The sequence below is a fragment of the Onychomys torridus genome, chromosome 5 (genome assembly GCF_903995425.1).
Source record: "Onychomys torridus chromosome 5, mOncTor1.1, whole genome shotgun sequence".
Classification (NCBI taxonomy): domain Eukaryota; kingdom Metazoa; phylum Chordata; class Mammalia; order Rodentia; family Cricetidae; genus Onychomys; species Onychomys torridus.
The window spans coordinates 90,983,013-91,008,287 of record NC_050447.1 but is presented as its reverse complement, the minus strand read 5'-3'; the positions used below and the strand labels follow the sequence as shown (position 1 = coordinate 91,008,287).

Here is a 25,275-nt window from a genome sequence, read left to right as displayed (position 1 = left end):
TCAAGTTGACTCAAGGATTAACCATCACCCCGAGTTAGGGTCCTGTGACCACAGATGTGAACTTAAGTCTATTCCAGTAATGATATGTGTAACTACTCACAATTTCTGCCTTCAGCCATTGTGGCCATGCTACCCTGGCAGATGAGAAACACTGGCTCAGCTTGATCTGGTCACTTTCTCCAGAAGTTTCCTTTTTTCCCCACATTATTAGTTCTGTGTAGCTGTCAGATTATGTCTAATGTCCTTGACCTAGAAGGACAGTTTGCTAAGGAGGGATAGTTCATTAGGAGCCTCTGCTTGAAACCAAACATGCTTGAACACATTTTCAAATTCCAAGGATTCTATGCAGGGAATCCTCCTGTGCTCGTGCTCTCTTGCGCTCTCTCTCTCTCTCTTTCTCTCTCTCTCTCTGTCTCTCTCTCTCTCCCTATGCACCTCAGCTTTTCTTCATGTTTAAATGGGACAGGACAAAAAGCCACGCTCTGTGAACTGTCAAGTGCTCTGGAAACGAACATTTTCACCAATGTTCCTGTAAGATGGACAGCTATTTTGTTTTCTTTCCCTTCTGCTCCCATCCCCCCTCCCTTTCCCCTATCTCTTTCAATATCTTACAATGTAATCCTGGCCTGCTTCAAACTCACAGTCCTCGTGCCTCGAGCCCATGGGAGCAGCTGTGATTACAGATATGTGCTACACAACACCTGGCTTCAGGTTTTTCTAGTTTTTGGCAGTCTGCTTACTGTGAGAGGCTGGACTAGTCTATGCTCTCAGCTACCATTTCATTTAGCAGCCCACCTCTTGAGGACCATAAGAATCGGCCACACAGACTCCTTTGCAGTCCAGTGTCAGCTGTGGGAGTAAGAATTGACTCCATACTCCTTATATCCCAGAACAGGGACTGTTGCATGCAGAATAGAGTTGACTACGTGAACTATCCTTCTAGGATCCTGCCCGCTGTGACTCTGAGCTCCAACAGGCTGCTATGATCTTGATTTAAATCCAGGGCAACCATGGCTTTCACCCCATTAGGTTTTGAGGAGGGTCAAGCGACATGTGTTAATGTAGACCATATTTGTTGCTTAATAGGTGCATACATGGTTTGTATCCATTAGGCTTTGAATGTTCTCATACCTTTTGTGTTCTGAGCTTTTTAAAACCCTCCCCCCCATCATATCTATATGACTGTGACAGTAGGGCCCGAGTAATGCAGGCAATAACTGGCTTATTTCTGTAATAATATTTGCTCCAGAAGCCTTTGGGCTGTCCATCTTAGGCAGGCACACCAGTGAAACTTTTCATTTCCACAGCACTTGACAGTTGACAGTGTGTCTCTCCTTGCACTGCCCCATCTAAACATGAAGAAAAGCCAGGGCATGTGGGAACTACCGATATTCTGCCTGCCTGGTTACCAGGCTGTGAGCAGCCTGTACCTGTGGCCTCAGATCTCTGTGGTGCACGAGAGACTGTTGGTCCGCAGAGGACCCATCCCTGTGCTGAGTCCTGTGAGGAAGGCAGCTTTACTGCTTCATAGCCAGGAACCAAGCTTCTGCTGAGGAGCACAGTTCAGTAAACCTGTACAGGAACTGACAGAGCCTGACAAGACAAACCTGCCAGAACCAACCCTGAGATGAGCCTTCCCCACGAGTCTAGGAAAGATGTAGCATCCCTGAGTCCTTCTGCATCCACCCAGTCCCTGTTCCCATCCAAACATCCCTCCCCTCCGCTGTCACCAGGGGCTTTCTTGGAGGCTGGAAAGGTTTAATCCTTTCTGGTTCTCTCCCAAGATAAGCTGGGTAATTGAAAATGTGCCCAGGAGTATAATCTCCAAATTGGTGGATTTAAAACAAAGCTGATTAGAGGCTTCCAACTGTAAGGGTGGGAACAGAAAATCTTTCTTTAAAAGATACTGTTGATAACGAAGAGCTGAGAACCTTGGTGGGCTGCACACAGCTGGTGTGGACTCTGTGCAAAGAATATGATCGGGGCTATGGAGACCGAGTATTTGGTTAGAGTGCAAGCACAGAGACTTGAGTTATTTCCCCAGAACCCACATATAAAAAAGTTTGTGCGTGGTAGTGTGCACCTGTAATCCCAGCGCCAAGAGTTGGAGATAGAGGATCCCTGGTCAGCAAGCCTAGCCTACTTGTCAACTTCCAGGCCAATGACAAATATTTAAAATAAAAAAGATGGTCAGCACCTGAGGAACAGCAGCCAAGGTTGTCTGACTTCCATATGCACATGTCTATGTATACACACATGTGAATCTGAACACACATGATGGCCCGTGGCACAGGGTGGGGGAGGTGACTGGGCCTCAGATTGCCTCCATTGCCTCCACTCCCAGCAACTGCCTCTGCTCTCTCCCAGCATGGAGGCAGGACATACATGTCTCTCTTTAGAATGCCTCATCTGTCCCACCAGGGCTCCAGCTGGGATCAGAGGTGCATAGAGAGGTCTCAGGAAGGCAGACTGGAGGAGGATTTCAAATAAGAAAAGCAGCATTGTCTGAAGACAGAAGGCTCACAGAGCATGCTGACCAGCATGGAACTGGACATAGGAAGTTCAGAGAAGATGAATTCGTGGTTTGTACCTTGGGAACCAGAGGAAGGTGGGGAGAGCTGGCACAGCAGGCAGAGAGCTCTCTGCACCATGGAGACGTGCCTCACCATTGCATTTGAAGCTTGCTTTCCCACCCTGGGGAAGGCAGTGTGGACAAGCAGATCTCTAGGGGAAGATGAACTCACTATCCCCACATCTTTCTAATGATTTCCCAAAAAGTTAGTAGAATTAGCTTTCCATAGATGAGTACATCAAGGTTGGGAGAAGAGGTCTTTTGTGAGGGGTTAGGGTTGGTTTAAGCCAGTTTGACTTTAGAACTCTGGATGACATTGTTCTGTCTTCTGGAAGTCTAGGGTGCTCAATGTCTTGTCCTCATGGAGATTTGATAGTTGTGACCATTTCCTACTGGAGACCTGGATTATACAGAGCAAGGCAGTGGGAGACCATTGGATGCTGCTTCTCTTGCTGGCTCACTGACCTCTGCCCTAAGACTCACTCCCTTCCTGGGAGGCATAGCTTTGCACTGCTCAGGCACTTGTCCTTTTGATTTTCAACCTGCCAGGTCAGCTGGCATCATTCAGGTCTGCACCTGGATGTGATATCTGCACACAAGCCACCAACATATTCTGAATCCCAGCCCTCGGGGAGCAGCCAGCAGCTCTGGCTCTCTGCCCACTCTGGCAGATGGCCCTGATCTGAGAGTTTATGTAATATCTGTCTGATGGCAGTGACTGCAAGAGACACTGGCATCTCATTTAAATAATTTAACCATCATAAACCACGCTGCTTTGGTACTGAAGCTTGCAGAAAGAGCTGGGTGGAGATGTTTGTGTTTTCCACAATGTGGAAACAGACGGTTGTATCCAAGGCCCTCTTCAGATGTTTAGACACCAAAGCATCCTCACACACCCACTCTAAGTAAAATTTACTGCTTTCTTCAAGATCCCATCATGTGGAAGCATCATAAGACAAGAAGAACCGAGACTCCTTAGTAACTAATGTGCACAGTTTAAATGTAAATGAGTTCTTGAAGAATTTACTCTTAAACGTTTTGAGTACTCCTGTGGTCTCTCCCCTTAGGTATTTATCCATTGAAACAAACTCTTCATTTTCAAGTAGCAAGCAGGTTAACTGAAATCCAGCCCCCTGCCTCAGTATTGTCATTTCCAAAAGCTAATGGTGTTCAAATCAGTTAGAATGGAGCCATTCTGTCTAGTGAGTGCGTTCTCTCAACGTGTGGAAGAACATGGAAGTTAAACATTGACTGGTAGTTATCCTAGCTACCTGGGAGGCTGAGGCAGGAGGATTATAAGTTCAAGGCTTGTCTGAGCTACAGAGCAAGTTCAGCTTGAGCAATTTATGAAAGCTTGTCTTAAAATTTACAAAAGGTGAAAAGGGTCTATGTACATGGGTCAGTGGTAGAGTGTTTGCCTAGCACACATGAAGCCCTGAGTTCTATGCTCAACTATGCAAAATCATTACAGCAACAAAAACATCAATAAAATGCAGATGTCAAAGCATACATGAAGTTTCAATATCAGTGAGACTAGAGAAGGTAAAAATTTGTTACATTTACTTGCATGCACGCCTGCACACGCCATGGCAGCCTATTAGAGTCAGTTCTCTCCATGTTTGTCCCGGGGATCAAACTCAGGTTGTCAGACTTGGCAGTAAGCACCTTTACTCACTGAGCCATCTTGGTGGGCCAACACTAGAGAAGTTTTCGAGAAGAATCAAGAGGTCGTATGTTTATAGTTATAGTTGGCATTGTGAACCTAGGAGAGTGGGGCCTAGAAATGAGTTGGACTGAAGTCTCATGCAACAGCCAACTTTATTCAGAGCACCAGGCATAACTGTGAGGGTTAAGAAGCGTCACCCGAGTAAAGTGTATAATCATAAGGACAAGCCACACGTGGCAAAAACATGTTTTTCCATAGAGGCACATGAATAACAACAGCGGAAGTCAACTCACTCCTATCTGCTACACCTGGGAGGAGCGTGAAAACACATTCTAAGAACAATTCTCTGCTTCGAAGAATCTTCGGTCACAAGACTTGTCTTGTTTTCTTGGACTTTTCTTACAAGCACTCAGAATTCTTCTCGCACAACTCCATTTTTGGACTGTGTTCCCACAGTTGTAAAAGACAATTAATTGTATTATATTTCATCTCAGATGGCAGCCACAGCTCCCATGCTAGGCAAGCTGCTACCACCCAAGACTGTACAGATGCCACCTCAGCCGGTCATCATGCAGTGCCGATTCCTTCCACTGCCCCCACGTGCCTGCACCAGGACCCAGAGCTGGCATGGGGAAAAAGCATCGCACCCGCCCCCCTTTCCTGGCAGGACCATACGATGCTGTTGTCATGTTATCGTTTGGGTCAGGCATTAAGATCAGCATAAGCCTTTGATGTGGGCTCACATCCTGAGTATTATGAAAATGAAGTACAAAGTAAGGGTTTGCTTGAAGGGCGCTGCAGTCTCCAGGGAAGAATTTCCGTGGGCCACGTGGATAATTTGGAATCATTTTGTTAATAAACACATCTCCAAGTTGGCATGCAAAGTGGGGCGTTTAGAGAGCCCTGGAAATGAGCTCCTGCCGAAAATGTGACATTAAAAAGAGAACTAAGAACTTTGCAGATAACTTGTGTAAAGGCTCCTTTGTTATGTCGGATTCAGGAGCGTGCTACTCTTTGCTGCACAAACATATGGCCAGAAACCCAAGTTGCTGAGTTGTTTTGAGATAAGAGCAACAGAGAGTGCTCCTTCTGGTTCATCCATATTTCATTAGGGCAGCAGTTAAAAGATTCATTAGAGACACCCATCTGTAGCCCGCAGCATTCTTGAGGGGGTTCAGATGGAGGCTGGATTTTGTGAGTAGCACTTTACATGCACAGAAAAAGACAACCATTTATGAGAATTAATAGCTCAGCCGAGAGAGGCTGCCTGGTAAACACTGGAGTGTACCTGTGTTGGTACAAAACACAGCACTCGCTCCAAAAGGAATAAAGGAATTTATTCTGAACTCAGTGTGTGTGCTCATGGCCAGGGAACATGGATTTGGGTTGCCCTGAAGGATGTGTTCTGATGTGGAAGAGGTCACATGAGTGTTTCTAGTCATACAGCTACCCCCCTCCCAAAATTATACATCCAGGTGTAGATCGGAAAAGGGGTGGGGACTGCAGATAGGCTGGTTCTAGCAAAGCAGGGAAGCCTCTGCTGTAGGTCTCAAATGCTGTCTGCTGACAAGTCTTAGCTGATGATGTTCTAAGTTAATGTTCTAAGGTTTTACCTGATAAGAAAGGATATTAGAGGGGTTGGGAATTTAGCTCAGTGGGAGAGTGCTTGCCTAGCAAGCGCAAGGCCCTGGGTTCCGTCCTCAGCTCCAGAAAAAAAAAAATTAAAAAAAAAAGAAAAGGATATTAGATCAAACATAGAGTGGGCAGTGAATAGCTATTAAAGGGACTAATGATAGCTCAGGATAATTTTGGCTCTGGATCTGTAACATTCCAACTCTTCACAATCATGAGGCTTTAGTCAGTCTTGCAGAATCTTCAACATGGGTGTGGCTCTTTTAAGGGAATGTGAGCTGACACCTGTGGCAGAGTTATAACCCTTGACTGCCTGCCTCTAGCATCAGCCAGTGCTCCAAGTCTAGGAGAAGAAGCCAGACCCAGAAAGGTAGATCAGAGTTTGGAAGCTTTTGGCTTGGGCAGGGTGGGGACCAAGGGTCCGTGAGATCATATTATGGGGGGCACTCTAGTAACTGTCCTGGAGGAACAAAGATATTCTGAAGAGATGCTTGTGCTCCTCTCCTTGGCTATCAGAGTACTGGGATAATGGTCCACAAGGGATTGGAATTTCCCTGGAGGAGTCTCAGGTTGTTCCAACTCTAGAACAGGCTTGATCTCTGGCTGATGAGTTAATAAATCTGTTCCAACAGAAAGTAGAATGGTGTTCATTGGAATCAGGGAGAGGTGCAAGAGTGCCAGTCTTTGATGTGGACCATGTTTTAGTCTGGAAGGTTGTTTAAAAAGTCCTGCAGATGGATGGTAGTGGTGGTTGGACAACAGTGTGAATGTACCCATTACCATTGACCTTAGCACTTACAGATGGTAAAAATGGCAAAGTTTTTTGTGTATATACTAGCATACTAAAAAGTATTGAAAATATCCTGGAGAAAATAAATTGAAGCCTTGGAGAGGAATAAAGAAAGGCAAAATTCCAAGCTCATGTTTTTCAAAATACCCTGTTAGGAGTTAGCAAATAACAACGACTAGATTTTACTATTTCACGTTTCGGTGGACATCTATGAGAACAAAGAGAGAAGAGTATGACAGTATCACTTCTATCTCTGCTCTAGAAATTTCCTTTGGTTACTCTATTTGTCAGGGTTCTCTAGAGAAACAGAACTGATAGAATGATTCTCTCTATATAAAAATGAGATTTATCAGTTTGTAGTCTGACTAGTCCAACAATGACTGTCTTCCAATGGAAAGTCTAAGAATCCAGTAGTTTTTCAGTCCACAAGACTGGATGTCTTGGATGGCCTTCAGTACATGTTGGAATCCTGAGGAAATAAATTCTAATTCCATGAAGGAATGAACTTGTCACTGAGAGTGAGGGCAAGCAGGCAAAGAGCCACCAGAAGGTGGATCTAGAAAAATCCCTCACAGTTGGTCAAATTGACAACCAAGAACAGCCATCACAGCCCCCCACCCTGGTGCTCAGATGAGGATGTGCATGCATACTTGTTTGCTGGCATGGCAGAGAAGTTTGCTATTTTATTTGTAGCATTTCTGTGCTATAATATTAAACATTTTTCTTTATTATTTTTTAAGTTATGTGTATATGTGTAGTATGTGGGGGTTATGTGCAAATGAGTCCCAGAGTCCAGAAGAGGACATTGAATCCTCTAGGACTGGAGTTACAGACATTGTGAGCTGCTGTGTGGATGCTGGGAATCAAACCTGGATTCTCTGGAAGAGCATCAAGTGTTCTTAACCATTGAGCCATCTCTCCAGGCCTGCAGTGTGCCTTCTTTTTTTCTTTTTCTTTTTTGTTTTTTGAGACAGGGTTACTCTGTGTAGTTTTGGTGCCTGTCCTGGATCTTGCTCTGTAGACCAGATTGGCCTCGAATTCACAGAGATCTGCCTGGCTCTGCCTCCAGAGCGCTGGGATTAAAGGCATGTCACCTTCTTAGAGCAATTGAGGAAGAAATAATTAATCTAATTCTATTACTATTGGTTTTAAATTTTGTAGTCAGGCAAAGGCTTTTCTGTGTGGCCACAGACTCTGAATGGGTGGAGAAGAGATAGCCAGCTGTGTTTAAGAATTATTTATTTATTATGTATACAGTGTTCTGTCTGCATATATCCCTGCAGACCAGTAGAGGGCACCAGATTTCATTACAGATGGTTGTAAACTACCATGTGGTTGCTGGGAATTGAACCCAGGACCTTTGGAAGAACAAGCAGTGCTCTTAACCTCTGAGCCATCTCTCCAGCCTGCTAGCTGTGTTTAACACTGGGAACAGAGCTTCTGGGTGTTGCCTAGCTTTAGGCCAGGGAACACAACCAACTCTTGTCACAAGGGTTCTCTTTAGCTCTGGCCAGTTTTAAGCATCTGATGTTGGACATCTTTAGTCACACAGGCACAGCCTTCAGCTGCTGTCTGGTTCATTTTAACTGAGCAGTGACCAGTACCCTGAGGATTGATGGTTGAACTCAGTTGTTGAATTTTAAGCTGCCTCCTTGAGAACCTGCCTCCTCCCCTAATCACCCAACTCCCTCTCCGAACATTCTCCCAGCCAGGCTTTTCAGGGACTTGTTGGACCGTTCAGAGAGGCCCTTTGATATCTAGATTGGTTTTAAACATGTGTCTGTCCTTTCCCTTCAATCTTAGAGCCATGAGGCTGGGTGGGGGAGATGGGGTTCTGTGTCAGATGGTTTGTGCTGGGAGAGGAGGTGAGGTTCTGTGCTTTGCTCCCCAGAATCTGTCTCTTATGGAACAGGATGCTGCGTAATACTAAAGAGGCTGTTCCAGGCCCCTCTCTTGGTACAGCTGTTCCTAGGTCAGGTGGGCAGAATGAAGTCATCCCTGGCTTTTCCACAGTAGTGGGAGCACATCTGTTTCCTGGCCACCCTACAGAGCCCTCACTCTGGGCCTCACCCTGGCGGTGCCTCGATTTCCTTCCTGTCTGGCTGAGTCTCTTTCCGGCGCTGACTGTGCTCAGTAAGAAGGAAGTGCAGTCTTCTCCCGCTGAACCATAACACAGCCCTCCCTCAGCTGCAAGCCAGAGCAAACCCATGAGGTCATGTTTCAGGAAGGATCTATGAGTGAGAACTGATTTGTGGTCCCAGGGGACCTCAAAGACTCCAAGGGTGAAAAAAAAAGAGAAACAAAGGCAGAAACAAAAAGAAAAAAAAAGAAAAAAAATGGTGTGTGTGTTTTTGTGTGTATGTATGTGTGTGTGTGTGTGTGTGTGTGTGTGTGTCTGTGTGTGTATGTGTGTGTATGTGTGTGTGTGTCTGTGTGTGTGTATGTGTGTGTATGTGTGTGTGTATGTGTGTGTCTGTGTGTGTATGTGTGTGTGTATGTGTGTGTCTGTGTGTGTGTGTATGTGTGTGTGTATGTGTGTGTATGTGTGTGTGTGGTGTGTGTGTGTATGTGTGTGTCTGTGTGTGTATGTGTGTATGTGGTGTGTGTGTGTCTGTGTGTGTGTGTATGTGTGTGTATGTGTGTGTGTGGTGTGTGTGTGTATGTGTGTGTATGTGTGTGTATGTGTGTGTATGTGTGTATGTGGTGTGTGTGTGTCTGTGTGTGTCTGTGTGTGTGTGTATGTATGTGTATGCATGTGTGTGTGTATGTGTGTGTGTATGCGTGTGTGTGTGTATGTGTGTGTGTCTGTGTGTGTATGCGTATGTGTGTGTGTATGTGTGTGTATGTGTGTGTGTATGTGTGTGTGTATGTGTGTGTGTATGCGTATGTGTGTGTATGTGTGTGTGTGTATGTGTGTGTGGTGGGAATTGCACACTTTGGTTGTGGAAAGCTAGAAATCTTCTAGCAACCTGACCTAGAGCCTGCATAGGTTTCTTCTGCACCTTCTAGCTCATTCCAGAAGTTCCTTTCAGGCCTGGATGTCAATGTGTCTGTCTAATCCTCTACCTTCTAGTGCCTGAGCGTTAGAATGAACACCTGTGGTCACCTCCACAGAGGATGGGACATATGAGTCTGCAGTTAGCTCCAGAAGTGGGCTCTGCTTTGTGTCCCATTGTGTTTTATAAATACTTTGTATGTGTGTGTGTTGGTGGTGGGCTGCTAACAGAGCTAGAACCCAGGGCCTATTGAATGATGGGCAGATGTGCTACCATGAAGTCATGTCCCTAGCCAGGTAGACACTTGTCTGGTTTTAGCCTGTGGGCAGTAGGCCTGTGGCTCTCCAGACTTATGTGGCCCTGGCTGGAGCAGCTGGGGCTTATGGCCTCAGGGTCCCAGGAGGGCAATACAGGTAAGATCGAATAGGTATTTGGAAAGAACCCATTTCTGAGCAAGTTATTCTCTACCTACTACTGCTCTTTGAACAACATGAGAGCTATTTAAGGGATGGTATTTGGGTTACAAAGTAATTTGAAGTCTTTTAACCCAAAAGACAATATAGACTCACAGGATTTATTGTTCAGGGTGTGAAGCTGTGAGCATTTTCTGCTGGTCACTGTGGCCAGAACAACTGTAAGTTGGATTCCTGGTTCTTTAGTAAATCTCTTGCCAGTTTTACAAGGGGTGGTAGGGACAGCTGTTCTTGTGGGGCTCCCTCTGTTCTCTCTTGTATTCTGTAGCCCTGGTGAGTGCTCTAAGCTGGTGGGGGCTCTGATGCCGCAGAGAGCATCATCCTGGGAAGGTGACACACAGAAGGACAGCTAGGGTGCCCAAATGACCAGCCCCACATTGGCCACTCCAGGGCTAAAATGGTGCAAACATGCTCTCATGATGTAACAAGGAACAGAAATCTGTCTTTTGACTGCCTGTCATTGAAGTCACCATCCCTGTTTGGGTACCCAGAGGAAGGAGAAATGGTGAGCCTGGAGGAAGACAAGGATCAGGGCTGAGCTAGGCTTTGGGAGGTCAAACCCGGGACCTCAGGGGTTATCACAAACTTCTAATTATTTTTCCACGTGTGTGTAAGACAGGGTCTTTCCCTGTGACCTGGAACTTGCCAATTAGGCTAGGCTGTCTGGATAGTGAACCTTAGGTATCCTCTTGTCTCTCTACCTCCTCAGAGCTGGGGTTACAGGTGTGTACCACCACACTCAGCTTTGTGTGGATATATGGTGTGGTATTTGCAAATGTGTATATCCTTGTTAATAGGAAGATATTTGTGTGTGCCCATGCCCATATGCATATGGAGATCAAAGGCCAACACAGAGTGTCTTTTCCTTATCTTTAATTTTTAAAAATATTTTTTAGATTTATTTACTTTATGTATATTAGTGTATTTTCTACATGTATTTATATGTACCACAGTAGTACTTGGTGCTCAGGGAAGTCAGATGTGGGCATTAGATGCCCTGGAACTGGAGTTATAGATGGTTGTGAGCTGCCATGGGGATACTGGGAACTGATTCCAGGTCCTCTGCAAGAGCAATTAGTGCTCTTGTGGAGTAGAGGCCCATCTATATCTTGAAGATGGTGGCCTTAGAAAACCTGCCCTTGGGCTGGAGAGATGGCTCAGAGGTTAATACCACTGGCTGTTCTTCCAGAGGTCCTGAGTTCAATTCCCAGCAGCCACATGGTGGCTCACAACCATCTGTAATGAGATCTGGTGCCCTCTTCTGGCCTGCAGGCATATATATGCAGACAGAACACTGTATACATAATAAATAAATAAATTAAAAAAAAAAAGAAAGAAAACCTGCCCTTGCCATTTCTGTTGGCATAACGTATGGCTGAACAAGCCTGCTCTTCTAGTCCATGTCTTTGAAGTTGGCATTAGCAAGGTTACTTGGTGCCTAGTTGCAGCCTTAACCATTGAGCCAGCTCTCCAGACTTTCTGTCTTTAATTTTTGAGGCAGAGTCTTTCACTGAACATATAGCTCATCAATTTGGCTACACTGGCTGGTCAATGAACTTCAGGAATCCTCCTGTCTCTACCTCCTCGGCACTGGGATTGCAAGCATGCACCATCATGCCTGGAATTCTTTACCTGGGCTCTGGGGATTGAACTCACATACAGTGAATACTTTACCTGCTGTAACTAACTAGTCCTGTAACTAACATTTTTATCACACTGTTCTAAACTGTTTATACTGATGCTTATGAGAACCTTCTACAAGGGGTCCTTCCAGACCTCCCCCCCTTTACTGAGGAGGAAACTGAGGCACAGAGAAGTTGAATAGCCTGTAGCAAGTCAGCAAGTGGTATGACTAGGCTTGGACCAGACAGTGAGGTGACATCATTTGTCACTGTTCCTGTTTCTTCAGGATAGCCAGATGAGGACTCTGGCCCAGTAGTCTACTGTGTGAGCTGAAAGGAGGGGCAGCCCTTGAACCCCATCCAGCCACAAAGGCCCCAGGAATGCATTGGGAATGTGGGAACGCGGATAGTTGGATAATGAAAACCCAAGTGTCGATCAGTAGTGACCGGAATGAAGCATGGAGTCACACGCTGATATTTTACTTTCCCAAGTCCTCTCCTGGATGGACATGCTGATGCATCCTAGGCACTAAAGAGTTGCTGGGGAGCTGTCAAGGCTGTGTCCCCTGGACCTGGCCTGACATGTTGTTAGACATACAGTAGAGCCTTGCTTCTCTGCCAACCAAGAGCTGGGACGCTGGGCAGGGCTGGACATAGGCAGAGGAACACCAACTTTCTTTAATTTTTCAAGACAGGGGGTCGTGTAGCTCAGGCTAGGTTTGAACTCTTTATGTTGGTGAGAATGACCTTGATCTTTCTGCCTTCAAGTCTCAATGTATTATGGGTGTGTCCCACCATGCCTGGCTTAGGATATGCTGTATCTTCGATAGGTGTACTCACAGATGGCCTGTTATATCTGGCATGTCCTCCACGTGTGGTTCCGACTGAGTCAATAACATGTATTGTTTTCTCTTCTCTTCTCAGACAGTGGGCATGGCTCACCGCCTGGGGCAGCCCCTCAGAGGCGGCGGCTGACACGGAGACCAGGCTACATGAGAAGCACAGCCGGTCCCGGGATCGGGTTCCTTTCTCCAGTGGTGAGCACATCATGCCAGATCTCAGCAGGGCCGACAGGCCAGGAGTCCCACTACTCACAGTCCAAGGCTGGGCAGTGTGGCCTCGACCCCAGCAGCCGCTGTCAGGTGGTGGGCAGCCCTTTTCTCAAGAGCTCGCTTGCCCCCGCTGTGGCCTCTGTGGGTTGCTTGCACCCAGGCCAGAGCTCTACGAGAGAAACGCCAGTGCACTTTGCACTTCATTCCAGAAATGGCAACAAATTACCTGAGAAGCTAACCAGGCCATGCAGGCCTGGGGACAGTGGATGTTGGCAAGACTTTTTGTCTTCTGACAGCTCTAAGACCCTGGCCCCTAGCCTTGATGTAGCGTGGAGCGAGGGATCGAGGGGCCCGAAAACTGTGAAAGCTCTGACATCACCAGAGTTGAATGGCTCTGCTGACATCCCAGCTCTTCCTGGCTCCCAAGACACCTTTACATCCAGCTTCAGCTTCATCCGACTCTCCCTTGGTGCTGCTGGAGAACGTGGAGAAGCAGAAGGTTGCCTACCATCCAGAGAGGCTGAGTTCCTTCATCAGAGCCCCCAAGACATGGCAGCTGAAGCGTCCAGCTCAGACAGGCCCGCTGAGGACCCTCGACATCTCTGGACCGTCAGTCTTCAAGCTGCTTCAGGCTTGGTGGACTTGGATCAGGTGACAGGGAGCAGCAGCAAGCCAGAATGTGGCTTGGTCTCTCCCTTGGACACTGGCTTCTCATCCCAGGACCCGACCTCAGCTGATGGGTGGGGCGACCAGGGCAGCGACTGGACAGATACCCAAGGATGGGATTCTCTGCTCAGCGAATGGGAGCCCATGCTACAGGACTACCTGCTGAGTAACCACAGGCAGCTGGAGGTGTGTGTCCTTCAGGAGACTGTTACCCCAACTCCCTGTGCTGGGTGGAGGCAGGGAGTGGGCAGCTGACTGAGAGCTCTACCTGGAAGCTTCAGTGGCTCCTCGGATGGCTGACTGAAAAGATGTGGTGACACTTCTGTCCCCCTGCAGCTGAACATGGGTGCTCTGCTCTCTGCTTCCCGCCGGTGTGGCTTAGGTGCTGGCCTGTACTTGCTGATGGGGCCCACGCTTCCCCACAACCTTTGACCTGCAGTGTGGTTTGTTCAGCTTAGCTCTGCTTTGAAATAGGACCCTGGGGGCTGGCAAGATGGCTCGGTGGGGAAAGGCACTTGCTGCCAAGTCTGACAACCTGAGTTTGATTCCCAGGACCCACGTGGTGGAAGGGGAGAGAGCTGACTTCCTGTTGCCATCTCCCCTTGCCCTGCAGTAAAGAAATGTGGTAAAATAAGACCCTGGGAGGGTCAGGGAGACAGTCAGCTGAAGTTTGGGAAGCGTGAGAGTGGCCATCCTCCCCTGCTGTGCTTCACTTGCCGCTTGGGCTGGGTGGGTCCTCCTACAAAGAGACTTCTCTTTTGGTGTGAACATGTGTTTGCGCGCACGCCCCTGTGTGTGTGTGTGTGTGTGTGTGTGTGTGTGTGTGTGTAGGCTGGAGGACAACCTTGGGTGTCATCCTAACTTCCTGTCACTATACTAGAGTGCACCATTTAGGTCAGTGAGCCTCCTCCCCAGAGCTGGGATTGCAAGCATGGGTCGCTGTGCTTGTGTAACTTCTGAGCATTGAATTCAGGTCCTTACACTTGCCAGGCGAGAACTTCACTGACCGATCCATCTCCCCAGTGCCCAGCCTCAGTGTTTAGAAGCAAGTACTGGCCACAGCCCTTTAGGACGTTGTTCTGGGATGCAAGGTGTGGCTGCTGGTGGTTCTCTACTTCCTCATCCTTCCTTTCTTCTCCCCATCCAGTGCTTTCTGTGCTGGGGATGGAACTAGAGGCCTAGGTGCATACCACTGAGCTCCAAGTGCAGCCCAAGACAGCACCTTCCCGGTGATGGGCCCTTGAAGCAGGGTTGCAGCCCTTCCTGGGCTGGCCTGGAGACTGTGGTGGTCCATGCCTGGCTCCTCTTGGCTGCTCTTTTAGTTCCCATGTTTATCTTCATGGCTGTGCTCTGAGGTTAGAGCAGAGGCCATTTGGCCTGCAGTCTGTGTTCCTTCTCTCCACATGGCTCTTCATGCTGCTAATGGCATAACATTGTGGTATTTTTAGCATTCTGAGTCTTTCTGGGGATTTCATGCTTCCATTCTGCTTTTTGTTCAAGTAATTTTTTTTTAATTAAAAAGAAACCTGCATTTGGCATGGGAAAACTGTCTATTTGTGTGTTTTTAAAGAATAGTTTAAATAGAAGTTCACTTTTAGAATAGTTTCCTTTTTAAAAAAATGCTGTTGCTTTTCAGGGTTTTCATTTTTGAATTACATTTTTTATTTTTGTGCATGTGTGTGTCATGGTACTTTTGTAGAGGTCAGAGAACACTTGTGGAAGTCAGATCTTTCTTCTACTCTATGGGCCTTGGGGAATCAAACTCAGGTCCTCAGGCTTGGCAGCAGGGGCCATCACCCTCAAGCCATCTTGACAGCCCATTTTTGAAATAGTTTTAGGTGCTCCTAGATTTCACAAAATGAACCTACTGAAATTTATTTGTAATTTGTCTCTTATATGTAATTTCTTACATATAATTTATTTCTCATGTTTCCCCTTCAAACCAACACAGGTCACTTCCTTAAGTTTAAAGCTCCAGAAACTTCAAGAAAAAGCAATTGAGGATGGTGATTACGATAAAGGTGAGTTTGAATCTGTTTGTAGACTGTTTTGTCCTTCTCCCCGTCATCTATCTGTCTTCTTTCCTCTCTTTCTTGGATTCTGCCTCGCTCACCCTGCGAACTGTGTGGTTGACTCCTTTGAGAGTCTCTGCTCTGGGACTTTGGAGCATCAACCACATGGTGGTAGGTTGGACTTTATTGACTGGCCAGGAAGGCTCTGCTCTGTAAGAAGCATACTAACTCATCACCAACTGACCTGCCTATGACTCACGGATCCATCAACTATACCAATTGGACACATATGGGGGCGGCAGGGGAGAAATTAAGGTGTTGCTTCTGTCTCTGGGATGTGGGTGATGGCATCATCATGGAGCTTTCTGGCTTCATGCTCTCCAGGGTGAGATACAGAAATGAGTTGCATTCAAGAGATGTCAGGCAGGGGCTGGAGAGATGGCTCAGAGGTTAAGAGCACTGGCTGCTCTTCCAGAGGTCTTGAGTTCAATTCCCAGCAACCACATGGTGGCTCACAACCATCTGTAATGAGATATGGTGCCCTCTTCTGGCCTGCAGGCAAACATGCTGTATACATAATAAATAAATCTTGAGAGAGAGAGAGAGAGAGAGAGAGAGAGAGAGAGAGAGAGAGAGAGAGAGATGTCAGGCAGTACCAAAGAAACCCCTCATGGTCAGAAATATCCATGAGAAGAAGGACAAGCTGTAACATGAGGTCAGGAGCAAGAGGAGCTGGTCAGGAACCAATGAGGAGCCAGACAAGAGTTGGGCCAGAAATAGGGGGTGCTGACTGGGCACAGGTAGGTGGAGAAGGGGAGCTTTTAGGGGTGGCTGGTTTGGAAGGAGCCTTAAGAGCTCTGCTGTGTGTGGGGGGAAGGAAGAGAGCTTATAATAACTTGAAGATCCTCCAGACATCCGTAGTGCTGACAGATACTGCAGCTGTGTAGCTGGTGGCCTGCTTTAAGATCCAGGACTGGCCAAGAAGTACAATGCACAGCAAGGATTCTCTGGAAGTGTAGGCTGCTGCCCCTTGGCCTGGTTCTGTTACTCCATCGACTATGCCTTGAGCTATTGGAATTGGGATCATGTTGGAATCTGTGAGTGACCTTTGAAAGGAACTTCCTCCTCAGAGCAGAGCTGCACAGTGTCCCCACTGTGTGTGCCACTGAGCTGCTCCTTAGGGAGTGAGAGGATTTGGAGATGAAGGTGGGCTTCTCCAGGTTCCCTTATACCTCCATCCGCAGGCCACCAGATTTCACATAATGCTGGGTGAAGGATGAGTGCCAGAGGGAGCAGAAGGTATGAGGCACAAGGACCCTCCATGATAGACCCCGGGGTCCATGCTACTGTGAGTAGAAAAGAAGCCAACAGTTCCTGGGTCCTGTCTCACTACTGGTTTGTGTCTGTAAAAGACAGCACTGATTTTGATGCTCCCAGCTAGTGCAGTATTGCGTGGGTTTGTTTTCATCACCAAGAGCTGAGTCTTAGTCTCTCCTCCTTCAGGACAAAGCTCTCCCAGTACCACATCACGTGTATGGAAATCCCTCACCCCCCAGACCCCAAGACATAGACCTTTCTGGACTTGGTTCCTTTTCTAGCCATGACCTCACCTCTTTGCCTCCTCTCAATATCCTTGCCACACATTGGGAATGAAATGATGATGCTCTTGTCAGAGAAGTCAGAAAGAAAAGGCACCCTCTTTTGGCATCCTTCCTGGCATTTTCCTTATTTTGTGTCAGTGGCTACTTGCTCAGAGCTTCTGGAATGGACCTAGCACTGTGCAATTTTCTCCCGCGTCTAGAAGACTCAGGAGGAGGAATTGTGGCTTTGGGAATTCTTCCATGGAGGGTCAGGCCCCAGAGCAGTGGCTGGGAGTCTTGATGGAGCGGCTGTCTGGGACCTTGGAGTGTATAGAGAGGACAGGTTCATTGGTCCACAGTAAGTCACACACCCACACTACTTTCATTCTTCCCAAGCCTCGGGCTTGCGCATCTGGCTTGCATGTTGAGAACTTGTATGTTAAGTGTCCTGGTGAAGTGTGTATCTGGTTACTGGACATTCAGTGAATGCTTCATGAAGGATTAAGATGCCATGGTACCCACACTATCACCAGCTAGAGTACGTGAGGAGAAAGCACTAGGGACTGCTCATGGCAGAGCATCTGTTTTTGCTTTTGCCCTGGAGTTCATCATGGAAGTGTTGGTGGTAATCCATGGTGGTAGGAACATATGGTAGAGGGTCTTGCATCATGGCTGACCAGAAGGCAGAGAACACAGACCAAATCCCAAGGTGAGTATATCCTTCAAAGACCCAATCCTAGTGACCCGCTGCCGTATGCTCCTGCTGCCATGGACCACCACCACCATTTCCACAATGGACTGAAATCCCTTGATAAACCCTTCTTTCCTTAAGTTGCTTTTGTTAGAAGAACAGAGTGGCAAGAAAAGTAACTAATACAGGGATCTGTGAATTCTCATAGATTGATAGGATTCTGGGTCAATGGGACCTCAGCTGACATCAAAGAGTACTTATTGTAATGAGATCTGTCAAAAGACCCAGGAATATAACTTTATTTCTTACCTGGTATCTCCAGTGTTCCTAAAAACTTTGGAAGAGTTGTCGAGATTTGTTCACACAGCCTGTATGAACTTTGTTTCCTTTTGTGTATAGACAACAGTATACTTGTTCTCAATCTCAGAAAGGGTGTGCAATGATTCTGTGTGCCTGTGCACATGCAGGAAAGTTACAGGGCAGCAGTATGTCCCTTGCTTTCTGTTTCTTTTTCTCTTTCTTTCTGCTTTCACTGTGGGCTCAGGAGAAAGATGTGGTTGGCAGAGAACAGAAAGTTCCATGTTCTAATCAAAATCACAGCTAGGTTACCCTACGAGGCCTCCTGGGAAACCTCCTAAGGACTCTGATTCCATCTCTCCTTCACCAAAAAGTCAAGTTCCTATTTCTTTCATCTTTGCCACTAGTTGGGAAGACCTGGGGAGGCGTGGGGAGAAAGAATAATACTTTCAATGTTTGTTTGGGATCTTTTCCCAAAAGGCACTTGGACTTCATTACATTAATGCTTGTCTTGTGACTGTTGGGGCTGAGGGGTGGGAATGAGACCTTGGGAGAGACCACTGCTCAGACCCTGGGGTGTGGAGTAGAACTCGAAGACATGGCTGAGAGGGAGGAGAAGATTGCCTACAAGGACCTTGCATGTTGTTGTTCCTATGTTGATGTATCCCCACACTGTACTCTGTCAGTCTCTGCCCTATGCCCACCGTAACCATGTCCGTCACTTTGCTCCCCAAATGAGCAAGGAGGGGCTGTGAGGAGGGAGCAAAAATCCTACGATCTTAGCCCGCCCCACCCCCCTGTGTGTGTGTGTGTTCACGTGTATATGTGTGTAAGTGTATGGGGGCCAGAGGTTTTCTGGGAACTGAACTTGGGTCCTCTACAAAAGCAGTAAATGCTAGTAATTGCTAAACAGTTTCTTCCATCCCCCAATATACCTTTGGAGAAACCTGAATGTTGCGGGCTTTTATGTTTAGATATATTTAAGTGTGCAAATGCTTGCATTGGTGTTACAATTGGCTACATATGTTTTATCAAGTTGCCTATGGGGTTTAGCATAGTGGTGTGCTGTTCAAGTGTGCACCTTGGAGCTGAGGGATGTGGCAGGCGGCAGCATGGGGCAGAGGGGAATGCAAGGCTCCACTGTGGATCCAAGAGGGCTCTTCAGGCTTCAACATGGGGCTGAGGAACACAGCATAATATGCCATGGAGTCTGCGCCATGGAGCTGAGGGGTAGCAAACAGAACAGTGATGCAGCCTGTAGTACATAGAGGAGCTGAGGGGTGTGGCAAAATGCACACCAAATGTGGAGGTAAGGGTGTGGCTGGCTGTGCCACTAGGCTTGTGTTAATGTACCCTATGGTGGCTGAACAGTGGGGCCGTCCCAGGACGCATCCATACTAGACTATATCTCCAAGTCCTTTGCTCGACTGTATGAAGCAGTGCCTTAGATATAGACCTATACCTCCCAAACCCACTCTCACTTACAGTTTTAATTCGCCCTGGTTGCCCATTTCCCAGAGACTTTTGTCCTACTCTGCCCCAGGAAGCAAAACCTCGTGTCCTCCGAGGTTTGTGTGTGTAACATTTGGTCCCAGGTGATGACACTGTTTGGGGGAGGTTGTGAAGTTTTATGGGGGGTGGGGGAGCTCACTGGAGGGATGGGTCTTGAGGGTTGTAGCCTGGTCCTCATTTCTGTTCCTGGCATCTTCCTGCCTGAGACAGTAATGTGACCAGTAGTCTTGTGCATCCCTGGTGCAGAGAAGAACCATCTCCACTCCCATGCCTTCCCTGCTGCAGTGGATTATCTCCCTGAAAAATGAGCCCAAACAACCCTCTCTTCACTGAGTTCTTTCTGTCACAGCAACTAGCTAATACACAAAGTAGCCCTTGATTGACGTCTGATCATGACAGTGTAAAGAGGGTTTCTATGTGGAGCTCTGGAAAAACTCCATCCATTAGCTGCGTGTTATATGTATTACAACAAAGAGTGATTGGACCACAACCTGCAATTGAGTTGACTGATTGATAGCTTCTACTGGCAGAGCGTTCTGACTCTTCTACTTCTTGCACAAAGTGACAGAAACAATTAACTTATTCAAAACCTGAGATCCTTAAAAACACCTTCATGAGCTGTGAAACATTTGTTGATAATGCATTTATGTATACATTTGTTTTCGTTTTCTGTATGTTTTCAGTTGAGGTATGGTGAACATGAGTTGTGAAATATTTAGCATCTCCCTGTCTCCTGGATGGGGATGGCTTGGCAGGTGCAGGAGACGGTCCTGGGATGGGTGAGGAGACAGGTGGCTGTCCTGCTGTCTGCTCTTGGGCACTGTTTGCTCCAGGATGAAACAGGAGAGCTAAACCTGTTTCCTGGTGTGAGAGGAGTAAATGTGATGGTGCTGGATACGAGGCACCCACAGCTCAGCATTTGGAAGGATAGGGTCCCTTTCTTCCTTTTGCCCATACATGTTAGAAAGCACTGGAAACTGAGACTTCTGAGTAACCTCAGCTGGCAGTTAGCATCAGGAACAAGCAGAAGGCAGGACAGGATAATTTGGCTCTTACTTTCTATATGGCAATAAGAAGCTCATTGTGCATGATTTGATTTCTTTCAAGATGCAAAGATAAAATTGTGAATGGGGTAAAGAAAGCTATATTGTAAAGCATGCAAATTACAGTGCAGTATTTGAAGTTTGAATATTCTAAACATCTTAGTGAATGGGTTTTTCTTCTCTGCAGGGTAGATTTCAGGATCTTGTTTTTCTTGTTAGTTTTCTGGTGCTTTGCTGGATGACATTGAATGACACTGAGGAAATAAAACTGTAACGTGTCTTGGGTTTAAGGAAGCCCCAACATTGATTATCGTCCTAGTTAGTTTTAAATTTTAATTGTCAACTTGACACAGCCTGGACTCATCTGACAGGGGAGCTTCAGTTGAGGAATTGCCTACATCAAACTAGCTTGTGGGTGTGTTGGTGGGGAATTATCTTGATTAAATGTCTTGTTAAATGATGCTGAAAGATCCAGCCCACTGTGGGTGGCATCACTCCCTAGGCAGGTGGTCTTGGGCTGTATAATAAAGCCAGCTGAGCATGAGCCTGTGTGAGCCAGCTAGCCAGCAGCATTCTTCCATGGTTTCTGCCTTGGGTTCTCGCTTGAGCTACTGCTTTGTCACCCCTCCACAAAGAACACGTGATCCGAAAGTGTAAGCCAAGTAAACTCTTTCCTCCCTCAGTTGATTTTGGTTAGAATGTTTATTACAGCAACAGACAGACAAGTGAAAAATTATCCTGTCTTTGTTTGAGGTGGCATCTCACTGTGCAGCCCAGGCTGGTCTTGAACTCCTGACCCTTTTGTCTCAGCCTATCTAAAATAGCTAGGATTACAGGTGCAGTACCATACCCAGGGTTGCTTATCTTGGTTTTGAAGCTAGGCGGAAGAGATCGAAGGGGACCGAATGGGAGTGGGACCCGGATGGAAACGACATTGGAGGAAAGGTGGAAGTGCTGTGGCCTGGGGCTTCCCACGCTCCATGGGCCTCTGCTGTTCTGTGAACTCTGCCCTTGTGGGCAGAGCGGGTAAGGAGTCATCCCCAGAGAACTGTGTCACCATTCCCTTTAGAACGGTTACAAACATGGTGGACATCTCCTCTCGGGAAGATAGTGCCACACCACCTGGCCTTTGCCTTGGCTCTGTGCCATGGATTGCTGGGTGACTTTTTGTGTGAACTGTCCAGGCATTTATTTCAGTCTTGTATCTATCTAGTGAAACGTTGTGGCACGTCTAGTGCCAACCTGCCCTCAGTGGTGGAACTTCCTGGGGGGGGTCAGTGGCCGTTTCCTCCAGACCTAACTCGGTCTGAAGCTTGATTTCTGCTGCACTGTCTACCAAGGCTTTGGTGTGGGAATGTGGTTGCTCTAAAGGCCCTGTCTGTGATTGTTGGCTTAATTGTCAACTTGAGAAAAAAAATCTAGGATCACCTGGGAGATGGGCCTCTGAGCATGCTCATGGGGGGAGGGGTTATTGTGATTGCCTTAGTTGAGGTGGGAAGTCCTGCCCACTGTGGGTGGTGCTATTCCCTGGCTAGATCCTGGACAGTATAAATGGAGAAAGGGAGCCGCTCAGTCACCAGCGACCACTGCTGTCTGCTTCCTGACTGTACGTGCAAGGTGATCAGGCTCCTGCTGCTGTGGCTTCCCGCCGTGATAGACTATAACCTAGCACTGAGCCAAAAAGCCTTTCTTCCTTAAGTTGCTTTCATCAGAGTATCTTTATTACAACAGCAGGAACACACTGTCCTTGGGAAATGGACTCCAGAGGCTTTTTTTTTTTTTTTTTAAGTTACTTAGGGCAAACAACAACAACAGCAACTCCTTTTGGTAAATAATGATTTGGAAGTTCTCTGTCGTCTTCAGTCGCAAGGAAGTGGACCCTGAGCAGTACCAGGGGTTGTCTCAGTGGCGCATGTGGCAACATACATAAGAAGCCCTTTCTCTGATCTGCATGGCTGCCTGTGGCTGGGGGTCTCCAGGCTCAGTGTGATGAGCAGCCCTAGGGGCCAAGCCCACCTCCCCTGCTCACACTGTTACCGTGTGCCCTTCTCCCAGGCAGCCAGCCATCTTGTTTTGCCAAGGAAAGGCAGGCTAGTGGGTCCAGACTTGTGTTTGGAGTCAAGATGGAATGGGGAGTAAAACGAGGAGCAGCAAAGAAGGAACTGGGGCTTGCCTGACCCTCCGTTTTGCTGGACTGTGAGTTGAGACAGCGTCCGTGTGTCTTTCCCACCAGTGTCTTTCTTTTCTGTCCTTTGATCTCAGCATTATCTGGGTGTACTAATTCATGGGTCTCTCCATGGAGCCCTGGATTCTATCTCACCCCTCTCAGTTCCTCATACACATTGCACCCCGCCTTAAAGTTCTTTCCTCTTCCTGTCTTAGTCCAGTTACTATTGCTGTGATGATACATGACTGAAACACCAAGTTGGGAAGGAAAGGGTTTACTTGCTTACACTTTCACATCACAGTCCCATCTCTATAGGAAGTCAGGACAGGAACTCAAGCAGGGCAGGAAACAGGCAGGAACCTGGAGGCAGGAACTGATGCAGAGGCATGGAGGGATTCTGCTTACTGTGCTTCTCATGGCTTAGTCTACTTTCTTATAGAACGCAGGACCACCAGCCCCTGAATGGCATCACCCATAATGGGCTGGCCCCTCCCCCATCAATCATTAATTAAGAAAATGCCCAAAGATGGATCTTATGGAGGGATTTTCTGTTAGCTGAGGTTCCTTCCTTTTAGGTGACTCTAGCTTGTGTCAAGTTGACATAAAACTAGCCAGGACACCTCCCACTTCTCCTCACACTGTTTCTAGGACAGGTGTTAGCCAGGACAGTCCCCACCTCCCCTGATCACACTGTTACTAGGACAGCTGTTAAAGATGCCCTGTCCTAACTATATTTTCTCTATCCTAACTTGATTTCTGTCTGGCTCCCCAGTTGCTCCAGAGAGCATCGGGTCTTGACCCATACCACATAAACGGTGAACACCTACCATCCCTCCTTTGTCCTAGGTTTGAGGAGACCCTCCTGCCCTGGGGTCAATGTCTGCATGTTTGTGTGTCCTCCTATATATTATACTTGAATACAGCTGTTGGCTCTCCCCTTGGCTGAGCTTCTGGGGGAGAAGAGAGACCCTATTTATATTTCTTTTTATTTTTTAAAGACAAAATAACATAATAAATGCAAATAAATACATTCAGGAGGTATTTTTTATTATTTTAAATTATCAGCTTGTTACTTGCCTAATTTTAACTCTATCCTCCAGCATGGTGCTGGTCAAAGTCTCCTCTTGAGGAATAAGTTTGGAATACTGTAGTGGGTAGCTGTTCCAGCTTTGACCTGGAAGTACTACCCCCAGTGAGGCTTCTAGTAACTGCCGTGCCTACCTATGATGAGCCCCTGGGGCAGGCCCAAGATGGGAGCCCTTAAGACCCAAAATCCGGATGTGCTGGCCCTCTTGGTTCCTGGTGATCCTGGATGCTGGATGGCAGACTGGTCAGAGTTCTTCAGAGAACCCTGCTGGACTGCACCTCACCTCTCCCGGGTCCTGTAACCAACTCCTTTACTGGCTGTAAGTTACCCCAAAATAAACCTCCTTTTTAACTACATGGAATTGCTTTGTTAAATCCCCACATTAGAATACAGCTTATTACAAATAGTAATTACTGTCTTTATCGTTATGAGACAGGGTCTCATGTAGTGTAGGCTGGCCTCAACTCTCTATGTAGTAAATGATAACATTGGATTTCTGATATTTTTGCCTTTATCTCCTGACTGGTGAGATTTATAGTTGGGTATTACTGTGCTCAGTTTGTGTGGTGCTGAGGGGATCAAACCCATACTAGATAATTGCTCTAGCAACTGAGCCATATACCCAGCTCCAATTATTGTCATTTTTATGGTTATTAATAGTAGATAATTATATGAGCAGTATAATCATAGGATTTCAGTATCTTCAGGTCAATCTAGTTAAAAATCTGACAACAAAATCAGGTTCTGCCATCACAGCAGGCTGTATGAACTAGTACAGATTTTTTCAAGCTCCTTACGCTCTGTTTTCTCCTCTGTCAACAGGGCAACAGGGTCATTTGGAGAAGTAGCTCATGCTATAACTGGGCTTGTAGATGGTACCTAGTGTGATGGTGGTGGGAGTAAGAATGGCCCCCATAGGCTTGTAGATTTGAATGTTTGTTCATTAGGGAGTGGCACTAATTGACAGGGATCAGGAGGTGTGGCCTTGTTAGAAGAACTGTGTCACTGAGGGTGGGCTTTGGGGTTTCAAAAGCTCAAGCCAGGCCCAGTGTTTCTCTCTTCCTGATGCCTGTGGGTCTGGATGTAGAACTCTCAGCTGCTTCTCCAGCACCAAGTCTGCCTGCATGCCGCCATGCTTCCCGCCATGATGGTGATAGACTAAACCTCTGAACTGTAAGCCAACCCCAAAGAAATGGTTCCTTTTGTTTGTTTGTTTGTTTGTTTTTTGGTGGAGCTGAGGACTGAACCCAGGGCCTTGCGCTTGCTCCACCACTGAGCTAAATCCCCAGCCCCATGGTTCTTCTCTTTGCAAGAGTTGCATGGTCATGGTGTCTCTTCACAGCAACAGAACACTGACTAAGACAGGGTTCACCTCCCTCGTCACCGTGACTGGAGTTAGAATCATCATGGAGACATA

The 25,275-nt window shown here is 47.0% G+C and overlaps 1 protein-coding gene across 1 annotated transcript in view; it reads left to right on the top strand.

The window, feature by feature from the left end:
- Disc1 (DISC1 scaffold protein) overlaps positions 1-25,275 on the top strand; it is a 195,218-nt gene that overhangs the window by 5,596 nt on the left and 164,347 nt on the right. The window contains exons 2-3 of the mRNA XM_036189228.1: positions 12,676-13,655; positions 15,421-15,490. Coding sequence (XP_036045121.1) covers positions 12,676-13,655; positions 15,421-15,490 — 1,050 coding nt within the window. The remainder of the gene's footprint in view (positions 1-12,675; positions 13,656-15,420; positions 15,491-25,275) is intronic.